General features: G+C 40.5%; 1 protein-coding gene across 5 annotated transcripts in view; it reads left to right on the top strand.

Moving 5' to 3' along the window:
• The window catches only part of cemip (cell migration inducing hyaluronidase 1), a 403,506-nt gene that overhangs the window by 377,459 nt on the left and 14,112 nt on the right, over nt 1–11,935 (top strand). For all 5 annotated transcript variants that reach the window (XM_020618886.1, XM_020618887.1, XM_020618884.1 and 2 more), the window contains 2 exons: nt 1,745–1,930; nt 2,948–3,152. In XM_020618886.1, coding sequence (XP_020474542.1) covers nt 1,745–1,930; nt 2,948–3,152 — 391 coding nt within the window. The remainder of the gene's footprint in view (nt 1–1,744; nt 1,931–2,947; nt 3,153–11,935) is intronic.

Raw genomic sequence — 11,935 nt, 5'->3', positions numbered from 1 at the left:
GAATTTCATTGTACAGGGAAACATGTTTCCTAACTGTGCATATGACAAATAAACACTTTGACCTTGACTTTTGACCAAATTGAGACAGATCCACTACATCCTTGTAGGCACACATCACTGTTAGTGATAAGACTGATTAATGTGGTGTCATCAGTGAACTTAAAAAGACTGACTCAGGAAGTCACTCAGGGGGGCGCAGTCATGGTAAAGGAGTAGAGCAGTGGAGAGAGCACACTGCCTTTGGAGGTCCAGTGCCGAGAGACAGAGGGTCAGAGACGGTGGTCCCCCACTCTGACTTACTCTGCTTCCTGTTGGACAAGGAGTCGTTTATCCAAGGGCAGAGTAGGGGATGATAATCATGTTCCTCAGTTTACTGAAGAGGATATAAATATGACGATGAAGCGCAAATTGTACAATACTGTAGCTGTCATTCTATGACTCGCTTGCTTTCTCTTCTGTTACCTGTAATATATAGCTTCATCCCCAGGCTTTCTATAACTCCCACCCCCCCCCCCCCCGACACACACACACACACACACACACACACACACACACACACACACACACACACTACGTCCCCCCCACAGACAGTTACAGATAGAACACTGGACTCCTGCAGTTGCACACCCATGCTCACCTCTTCTTAAAGACTGAGATCTGCACTGAGCTGCACTTTAGAATGGGACTATATTCTTCTGCTGCTAATATGCCGTTGACCTGATTAGGTCTTACACATCTTCATTTTAATCTGTTCATATTCTTATTAGGGGTGCACCGAAATTTCGGCCACCGAAAATTTTCAGCCGAAAAGGCCATTTTTATTTCGGGCCGGAATAAAAAAAAGTCGCCAAAAATGCCCCGCCCGGCCCCGCCCATCATATCCTGGCGCAGCACAGGTTAGGTTTCACTCACGCTGGAGCTGTCATATGACGTGTCTCCCCATGAACGACAAAGCATGTCAGCGGTGAGAGACTCTTCAGTGCAGCATCTCATGTGCTTAATGAGAAGAGGAACCGTCTCTCCAGCCAAAAAAGCGGAGCAACTTTTGTTCCTAAAGAAAAACCTGCTTAATGAGGAAAAAAATGAACTTGAATGATTTTAGCATATGGCTGCAATATAACAAAGAGTGAAAAATTTAAGGGCGTCTGAATACTTTCTGTACCCACTGTATATACACACACAATTATAGAGTAAGCGTGTTTTAAAAATTTGAAGTTTTTAAAAGAAGCCATTTTCGGTTTCGTTTCGGTTTTCGGCCAAATGCATCCTAAATTTTCGGTTTCGGTTTTGGCCCAGAATTTTCATTTCGGTGCATCACTAATTCTTATATTGACTGTACAATTCTTGCGTTATTTATTTAAATAATGTGCCTTTTAAGACGAGAGCTGCTGGAAGAAATTTTGTTGTGCTATGCATAATGACAATAAAGATTCTCTCTCTCTATACAGGATATCTGAGTATTTAGCGGTGCAAAGTTAAGATGTATTTCAACAATTTAAAAAGAATTACAGTGGCAACCAAACTTTTCTAATGGATTAGAACAACCTAGTCTTCAAATGCCTTTCCAGCACTAAAAACTCAAAATGTTTTCCATTTTTATTTTATGACTTTACAGTTCATGTGATTTTCATGTGATTAGACAAAGATAGAAATAATCATGTTTGGCATTACTATGTGTTTTAGAGGTGAGAAAAGGCTTTGCTCTAAAATTAATATACATATTGCTCTGCTTGTTTTGTTTCAGAAATGACTGGATCAGCGTGGGCCTCTGCTACCCACAAAGCACCAACTTCACTATCATCTCTGACATCCACAATCACCTGACAAAACAAACTCGCAAGACCGGCATCTTCATGAGGACAGCACAGAAGGAGAAGGTCAACCACTCCCACTTGTCCAGAGGATACTACTACTGGGAGGAAGACACTGGGTCAGACACAGTGACACACTCAACTTAAGAGATCCTTACTGACAATGTTGTGTTGGCTTGATCTACTGCCCCAGAGAGATCACATGGCTTTTTCATTTGCAATAAATTAGCAAAACAGTCCAAAAAACTGTTTTCACTGTAGATTGATGAAAAAATGAACTGAATCCATTTTAAAGCTACAACAAGGATTCATTCAAAATCTAGCTAATGCTAGCATGAGACTAGAATCACTCACCTCCACCCCCCACCCCCCCACCTCCCTGCTGGCTCCATGCTTCACCCATGAGCATGACACCATTACACAGTGTCACAGTTTGGAGAGAAATTCACCAAGCTATTGGGCAGTATTCAGCTGGGCACTAAAATAGTGTATCTCACCGACTTGACTGCCCTGCTTAATGTTAACTGTAAATACAGGTAGGTACTCTACATTTGAAGAGAAAGAGGCATGCAAATAATGCAAATAACTCATAACTATCAATGCAGCTCCAGTAGGTGCCAAACCGGGGTGATAAGAGCAAGAGTCCCGAGGGAAAATACAGTAACTAAGTTAGTGGAGACTACAACACATTCCGCTGGGGGGCATCGAAGTAATGTAATTGAGGGGGCACATAATTCTACTAAAAAGAAGAATATATGAACAATATTGCTTGTAGCTTTAAGATGAGTCTAAAACCTAACAAAATGTGGAAAACTTGAAAGGCCCTGAATACTTTCTGAACCCACTATATATTCAAATTAAAGGGTTATTCTGCTTTACTACAATTCTCTAGTGGTCATTACCATAGTTTGTATTAGTTTTGATAAGATTTTACTGTAACAGCTGACATGTCTATAACAGTAGGTCAGAAGACTGCTCATGTCAGCTCATGATGACATGAGCATAGGTCCTATATGTCCTCACTACTGTAATTTCATTTGTTAGCAAAGAGAAAACTAAATTTCACAATGTCATTTTTCCTGTGGTACTATCAGAGGAAGTGCATGACATCTAAAGGTTTACTGTATGTATTGCAGTCTGCTCTTCCTGAGGATACAGGCCCATAATGACAAGGAGCAGTATGCCTTCTGCTCTGTCAAGGGTTGTGAGAGAGTGAAGATCATAGCCATCATCCCTGAAGGCAGTCCACCCAGCAACTGCATGGCCCAGGCCTACCCCAGATACGCTGAGCTGCCCATAGTGGATGTACCCATGCCCAGAAAGATACCTAACACCAAGCTGGTGAGAAGAATCTGATTTTTATTAAAATGTTCTAACATTATTATTTTTATCAAAACCTCTACCAAGGGTGGTGGTTATGTATTTGCCAGCATTTATTTGTTTGTACTTCTTTATATGTTTGTTAAAAGCATATCTCAAAAAGTAGCCAACAGATTTGGATTAAATGTTCTGGATAGGTAGGGTATGGGCCATGGAACAATTGATTAGATTGTGGTGCTGATTCATATCATAATTTGGACAGAGGAATATGGTAAATTAAAGTTTCTTCACTATTGTGAGTGCTAGAATGCCTGTCGACTGTATTTGAGCCTCCTCGTGGCCAAAGTGCACAGCTGCACTGCTGAGCCCTCTGAGCACATACACAGACACAGCCCTGGGTTATTGACAGTTGCCCATTCACTGACAATGGAAACTGAGTGCTGTCACTCAGTCCACCCCACTGTGTGATATAGGGACTGAAGGAGCCTCCCCCTGAGATGACCATGCTGAAAAGCATCCATACTATGTTATCCTGTTCTTTATTGTGTGGATGCTATGCAGCCACACTCTTGTTTTCCAATTTTTATTATTGTATGGATGCTATGCAGCCACACTCGTTTTCCATTTTTATTACTATTATTATTGTGTGGATGCTATGCAGCCACACTCGTTTTCCATTTTTATTACTATTATTATTGTGTGGATGCTATGCAGCCACACTCATTTTCCATTTTTATTACTATTATTATTGTGTGGATGCTATGCAGCCACACTCTTGTTTTCCAAATCATTATAGTTTCTTCCATATGTTTTTCGCCACTCATCTCCTCCCACATACTTTCAGCTAGACAACCCATTCTGGTATCAAATTGTTCAGCTTTTTGAGGACATTATGGCATGTACTCAACTTTTTTTATAACTTTCATACTTTTTAATAAATTCAGCTTTTTTCACAAAAATTGTCCTATTGGAAATGAATGGGACAAATTTTCACATCTTAATATCTTCAGAATACCTTCAGCTAAATACACCATTTCAACTAATAACTATTCAGCAAATCTTCAGCTCTGATTGGAAATGAATCGGAAAGTTTGAACCTTAATATCTCCGGCATACCTTGGGCTAGAAACAGTATTTCAACTCTATTCAACTCGTGAGAAGTTCAGCTACCAATGGTACAACAATCCTCTTGATATCTTTTACCGTTGTTTTATAATCAACATTTATATTTTGCATATTTCTTCATTCACTTTGAATGGCTCCACTGACTTGAATAGGCACCCTCTGAGTCACGTGACTCCCCGCTCTAGCTGGTCTGTCTGTGGTTTTTCAACAATTTCTTGCCCGTTTTTCTGCTCTTATTCTGCCATCCTTACACTTTATACACATATAATGGATGAAAATGGTAGAGAAAATTGTCACAATCTATCTATGCTATTGTTATTGTGATGGGATGAATGGTATTTGCGTAACATCGCACATTCCAGAGAGAGTGCCATCTCACTGTGCCATAGACGGCCATTGAAAAAAACGATTCAGAAAATCCCTTCAAAGCAAAAGCTGGGGCATTTGTAAATCTCCACTGCTTCTTCATTTTCTGGAATATCTTGACATAGAGGTGATCAGCATTTTTGTTGAAGCCTCCTGCTGCTCACATTGTTTTGATAGGACTTACAGATTTTCTTCAATTGTCAATTGTTGACCAGGAGGTTTTTTACATTGCAGTGGGTGCACCGACAGCAAACCGCCGTTCATTCACATGCTCTGCGGTGAATATGGTGACAACACGGCTGTTCTTTCAAACACAGAGAACTTGCTCTGCTAGACAGCAGCTTAATGCCTTTTTTCTCAAACACGTTGTACTTTTCTGATGAAGCCTGACCGAAGAAGTATTATATCAGAATGGAACTGTCGCGAGGTAAGCTTATATCAATTTATTTTGCAGGAGACAGTGGCTCACCTCCTCATAGCACTACAATAGGCTGCTAACGGCTAGCACAGTAGACACGAAGCTCATTATTTAAAGTAAAGCTCGTGATAATTCATGTGAAAACTTTAGTTCAAGTTACACTGTGTTTATACTCAGGCAGGTGAACACTGAAAAAATTTTGAATGGTCTCAATCGCTTTTATAATCAAGTCATGGCTAATTAATTCTATTAGCTTGCACAGTACAGCACAAAGGAGTTCGGTGGTGCTAACAGCTAGCGGAGTAGACACACTACAATAGGCTGCTAACGGCTAGCACAGTAGACACGAAGCTCATTATTTAAAGTAAATCTCATGACAATTCATATGAACTGTTTAGTTCAGGTTACACTGTGTTTATACTTAGGCAGGTGAACACTGAATAAATTTTGAACGGTCTGAATGACTTTTATAAGAGAATCGCGGCTCACTTAGCATGTTGAAGCCTTATACAGTATTAGGCTTCGGCATGCTAACAGCCAGCAAAGTAGACACGAAGCTCTTTATTTAAAATAAAGCTCATAATTCATGTCAACTCTTTAGTTAAGGTAACATGGTGTTTGTACAGAGGTATGTAAATGCTGAATAATTTCTGAAAGTTTGATTAGGTTATTTATTGTTATTAAATACATATGCTTGTGCTGTTGCAGAGTCTGCTAAGATGGCTGAGAAATGCAGACAGTGGGCAGACACAGATGTGATCCACAGCTTGAAGCACTGCTGACACACATAAATCCAGGTCCTCCTTACTGCTGTGTTTTTTTTCTTTAACAACAGCAAAATACATACTGACTTTTTCAAATAGTATGAATGAATACAGATATTTGATGTCAGAACAAACCTTTGACTACAAGCCTGGAATGACCAACAGCAAAAGGACTCAGGAACATCTACACTGCTCTTGGTTTTTCACTCCAATTATTTTGTATTTGTTCATTTTATATCAATTATGAGCCAATGTTAATCTATGACTGAAAAAAGGTTAATCACTTTTATAAGTACAACACTCTTTGCTAGTGTTATAAATTGTCTAATACTTTTCTGTGACCAGTGACTATGGTATTTTTTTTCACTACAAAGCCCAGTACAAGAGGGAGTTTCTCTGATCAGAATCTTCCAGATTCGTGGGAGCCAAGAAATGAATAACTACAGTGAAACAACCAACACAATTAATGGTAAAACAGTTGAATTTTATATTTTAAATGAATGGAGAAAAAAATTCACATTCATTGGAAAAGGAATTAACTGAGGATGAGCGCTCGTACAAAACAAAATAAAATCAAATTCAGTCCTTTGTTTCAGTGTCTGCAAATCCGTTTATGTCTTAAGTCTGTTCAGTGTCCTGTTCAATTCAATGTCTTGTAACCAGTGTACAGTGCCTTGTGAAAGTATTCGGCCCCCTTGAACTTTGCGACCTTTTGCCACATTTCAGGCTTCAAACATAAAGATATAAAACTGTAATTTTTTGTGAAGAATCAACAACAAGTGGGACACAATCATGAAGTGGAACGAAATTTATTGGATATTTCAAACGTTTTTAACAAATAAAAAACTGAAAAATTGGGCGTGCAAAATTATTCAGCCCCTTTACTTTCAGTGCAGCAAACTCTCTCCAGAAGTTCAGTGAGGATCTCTGAATGATCCAATGTTGACCTAAATAACTAATGATGATAAATAGAATCCACCTGTGTGGAATCAAGTCTCCATATAAATGCACCTGCACTGTGATAGTCTCAGAGGTCCGTTTAAAGCGCAGAGAGCATCATGAAGAACAAGGAACACACCAGGCAGGTCCAAGATACTGTTGTGGAGAAGTTTAAAGCCGAATTTGGATACAAAAAGATTTCCCAAGCTTTAAACATCCCAAGGAGCACTGTGCAAGCAATAATATTGAAATGGAAGGAGTATCAGACCACTGCAAATCTACCAAGACCTGGCCGTCCCTCTAAACTTTCAGCTCATACAAGGAGAAGACTGATCAGAGATGCAGCCAAGAGGCCCATGATCACTCTGGATGAACTGCAGAGATCTACAGCTGAGGTGGGAGACTCTGTCCATAGGACAACAATCAGTCGTATACTGCACAAATCTGGCCTTTATGGAAGAGTGGCAAGAAGAAAGCCATTTCTTAAAGATAGCCATAAAAAGTGTCGTTTAAAGTTTGCCACAAGCCACCTGGGAGACACACCAAACATGTGGAAGAAGGTGCTCTGGTCAGATGAAACCAAAATCGAACTTTTTGGCAACAATGCAAAACGTTATGTTTGGCGTAAAAGCAACACAGCTCATCACCCTGAACACACCATCCCCACTGTCAAACATGGTGGTGGCAGCATCATGGTTTGGGCCTGCTTTTCTTCAGCAGGGACAGGGAAGATGGTTAAAATTGATGGGAAGATGGATGGAGCCAAATACAGGACCATTCTGGAAGGAAACCTGATGGAGTCTGCAAAAGACCTGAGACTGGGACGGAGATTTGTCTTCCAACAAGACAATGATCCAAAACATAAAGCAAAATCTACAATGGAATGGTTCACAAATAAACATATCCAGGTGTTAGAATGGCCAAGTCAAAGTCCAGACCTGAATCCAATCAAGAATCTGTGGAAAGAACTGAAAACTGCTGTTCACAAACGCTCTCCATCCAACCTCACTGAGCTCAAGCGTTCATGTCTTAAGTCTGTTCAGTGTCCTGTTCAATTCAATGTCTTGTAACCAGTGTAGTTACTAGCTACCACTGAGTTCGGTTCCTTGGGCTCAGGCTCGCCATCCAGTACTGGAGAGGTGTCGATCCTCAGCTGCTGCAGAGTAGCTCCGTTTGAATCCAACTAAGACAAAAAACCTGACCTATGGAAAGGCCAGAACACCATAGTTTGATTTCACTATAAACTAATTGTGTATAGCCAAAGGCTACTATCGAGCACTTCAAGTTAGTTTCTCAAGTTGTACAACATTAACCTTCACATATTCGACATTAACAATTACCATTTGTAACCATGCATAGTAAATACACATCAGATGGAAGTAAAATAGCTTCACAAGTGCATTGTAAAGTCCCGCTTATCTCATTCCTTTCAAGTGTTACCAAGCGCTAGGAGAATCTGATGAAACTCCATGCAAAGTGCACTTTTGTACTCTCATTACAGTAGAAACATCAATTATAACCTTATTAGCACCATAGAACATTAACAAATAACTGTACTAACATAACAGCTTAAAACCTTCACAAATCTTGAACAAATCTTCAAGTAACATTCAGGTTACACTAACAGGTAGCTAGCGCTAATTAGCTCGCAGCTAGCGGTACATAGCATCCAAGCTAATGCATTTCATTCACACACACATATGACTCACCAATGCGGGGTAACATGTGCTAGCAAAACACAAAGGTGTGGGTTCCCAGGTCCCGGCCGGTCCACAACCCCCCTTCAGCTCAAAATGTCTACTCCACAATATTCCCGTTTCACAAGTTCTCCAAATTTTATGTGTTGCAACCATAAGGCTCCCAAGTGTATTACACGATGTCGAGCTCGAACAGGATGTGCGCTCCCAAGGGAGGGACAACCACCCCACTGGCTGATAAGAGAGCCCACCAACTCAGCTGGTTGGCTGCTCGCACCGTCACAAAACACTTTTGCAGTTGCACTGGTTTTCTCACCACCACCCAACACCAATCAATAATCCCTTGATGAACCCATTTTAACCTATATTTATTAGTCCTTTAATCACTCTGCAAAGTTAATAACTGTATAGTTATTCCAGGTTTGACTGGTGTTTCAGCACTGGGTTACATAAGCAAGTGTACAGTGAACTAATGAGATAGCTGTAGCTGTCCTTTAGTTCTGACAAGAGTTTAAATGTGTGGGCTGATAGTAGACAGAGCTACTCTCAGATCATGTTCAGTGTCCAAGCTGTTCCTTTGCTTTGACTTGAGCTATACCAAAGTGGAGAAGCCACTTTAACACAGATAGGTTGTTGTTAAAGGCTTTATTCTATTATAAACCAGGAACTCATAGAGACGAAGCGGACCACTTGAGTATATAAAAAAATATAACCGTGCTGGTTTATTCAAAGAGTCACAGGCAAGAATTAACATTACACATCCAGGCATCTTCCACCCCCAGAGCTGCTCGCAGGCAGCCCAGAAGAAGCAAGACCCCGACCCAAGAACCCTATACAATATTAATCCTTCTGGGCTAGCCCCATCCTACACAGGCTACGTCAAACCGTGACGGCACCTGATATGCCACCTTGGCAGCTGAGCAGAGCAGTAGACAAAACATGAAGAAAATAATGTGTGTGAATGTTGATTATGTGTGTGTATCTAAAAACACTAACACAACAATTCACATTAAGAAAAATATTATGGTTACTTTTACCGTCATAATAACATTTATCCCTGACTGCAGCCTTTCTCTGCTTTAACTAACCTTGCATTTAACAGCCTGAGGAAGACATCCTGGCTACACTAACATCTTCTAATACAACAGATCTCTGAATATCTATCTAACTAAGAAATAACCTAACATTGTGAATGGTAGGGCTGCTTTGACTGCAACAATGTAGCAAGGGAGAGATACTCAGACATCACGTATTTGCACCAGAAATGGGGGAGGCTTATCTAATCAAATTTCTTTCTCAGCGTCTGGCCACATGACCTAGATTAAATAGAATGTATGACACTGCATTATGTATTAAAAACCAGTGTAAATGAATGAATGAATGTCTTAAGCTATGAGTAAAAAGCTGTCAGGTCTGTAACATTTTGAAAACCAGTGAGGACAGGCCAAAACTGGGTTAGATGATTTAATTTACTTATACTTATGAGGAAAGGAGCTACAGCATTGTGTCCCATCTCAAGGTGAGAGAGGGGTGATTTAGACCACGTTCACACTGCAGGCTGAAGTGACTCAAATTCGATCTTTTTGCCCAAATGTGACCCATATCTGATTTCCTTATGACAGTGTGAACAGCACAAATCTGATTTTTTCAAATCTGGCTCAGGCCACTTTCATATGTGGTCCTAAATTGGATACATATCCGATGTTTTGCAATGCAACTTCAGTCTGAATGGCCATGTCGCATTTCATGCAATTTTTATGTCATTGAAATGCGACAGACGTCACAATTCTGCGCTGGAGGAGGCGAGGCCATAAGCAATATTTGTGCTCTCCTCCTTCTTGATGTTCTTCTTCTTATTTCTTTATTTCGGTTGCACATTAACTGGTACATTGCTATGCACGTGCTATCACGAGCCGCATCCATTTTTATTTCTGCAAACACAGTACGCTGCATCTTACATCACGTCCTCTTCTGCGCATGCGGGTCACCTCAGGACCGTATACCTTTCACACGAGACAGATGGCAGTCGCATTTAAATGACAGTGTGAACAACAGCGCAAAAAAATCGGATTTCGGCAAAAAATCCGATCTGAGCATTAAGACCTACAGTGTGAATGTAGTCTTAGTAACTAAATCTGGAAGAAGGTTGACTTCACAGCTGTGTTGATCTACTTATCCACTATCAACTCACTATGATTTCATTCTTTTAGTTTTAAAGCTATGACAACTTTCTGCTGGTTCACCTTTTGCTGTATGCCGAAAGTCCAGGATTATCAGGCAACAAACTAAGCAATATAAACAGGCAGTAAACGATTGTGAGATGAAATAAATAGGAATACAAATAGAGCACTTAAAAATAGAGACCTGTACGAAGCTGTATAATCTATACAATGTATATACACAGGTATTGCACTGAGGGCTATCGTCAAGTCATTCTGTTGTGTGTCAAGTGTTCATCGGAATGACAGCCCAGGGGAAGAAACTGTCCTTGTGCCTGGTTGTCTTGGTGCACAGTGACCTGTAACGCCATCCAGAGGGGGGGAGTTTAAACAGATTGTGTCCAGAGTGTGAGGGGTCTGCAGTGAGATGAGCGATATAAAAGCTGCTTTTCGCCTTTAAATGACAAACCATTTAAAATAATTACTACATTAGATTCCACCTGAACTAACCTGCTGCATCACGTGTGAAATGTTATCCTGATGGGCCACCTGTGTTAAACAGCAGGATTTGTTTTGTTGGAGGTTTTAAAAGTCTCAACATGCCTGAATAATTTTTATGGAATTTCCATCTTATATGCATCTTTGCATGTAATTTTTAAAAAACATGACAATCTTCAAATTGAAAGAGAATGGGTATGGACATCTGCAGCCTCTCTCTGGTCGCTTTCACACACCCAGATTGATCCATCGCAGGCTGGGGATGACGAAACAGTGGGAGGGGTGTGCACTAACTCTGCTCATTGGCTAATGGGCAGAGAGGAGCATCCCTCTGAACCTGCTGAGTCACACTGCTGCATTGAAGCACGGGCCACAGCCAATCAGCATCAACCCAAACAGTAGCTGATTCTGCTGCATGATCCATTTTCCAGCCACAGATCCATTTGATCTCTGGGATCAGGATTTGTTTTTCAGAGCCTGAGGTCGGTTTTGTATTTCGACTGAGCCAGTGTGATGTCTCTCTGGCGCTCAGTGGAAATGTGCATTGTTTTCAGCTGTTTTGCTTGTACTTTGCAATGGAAAGGCCTGTGTGGAAGAGATGAATGTTTGTGGAGAGAAGACTTGTTAAAAAAGGCAACTATGTGAAAGTATTTTGTATCAAAATAGAGAAATATAAAGATCCACAGCAAACTGAATGTCATATGTTTCCAGTCTTTATTTCAGACTTGAGCCTAAGCCTGGTCATGTTCTGTGGTTTTCTTGTCAACTAATCCGACCATTTCTATTTATTCCACTGCGTTTATCTGACAGCTGCAGATAAACTACTTTGAAGAACACA

The sequence above is a fragment of the Monopterus albus genome, unplaced genomic scaffold, assembly GCF_001952655.1.
Source record: "Monopterus albus unplaced genomic scaffold, M_albus_1.0 scaffold210.1, whole genome shotgun sequence".
NCBI lineage: Eukaryota > Metazoa > Chordata > Actinopteri > Synbranchiformes > Synbranchidae > Monopterus > Monopterus albus.
This window is presented reverse-complemented; position numbering and strand designations above follow the sequence as displayed.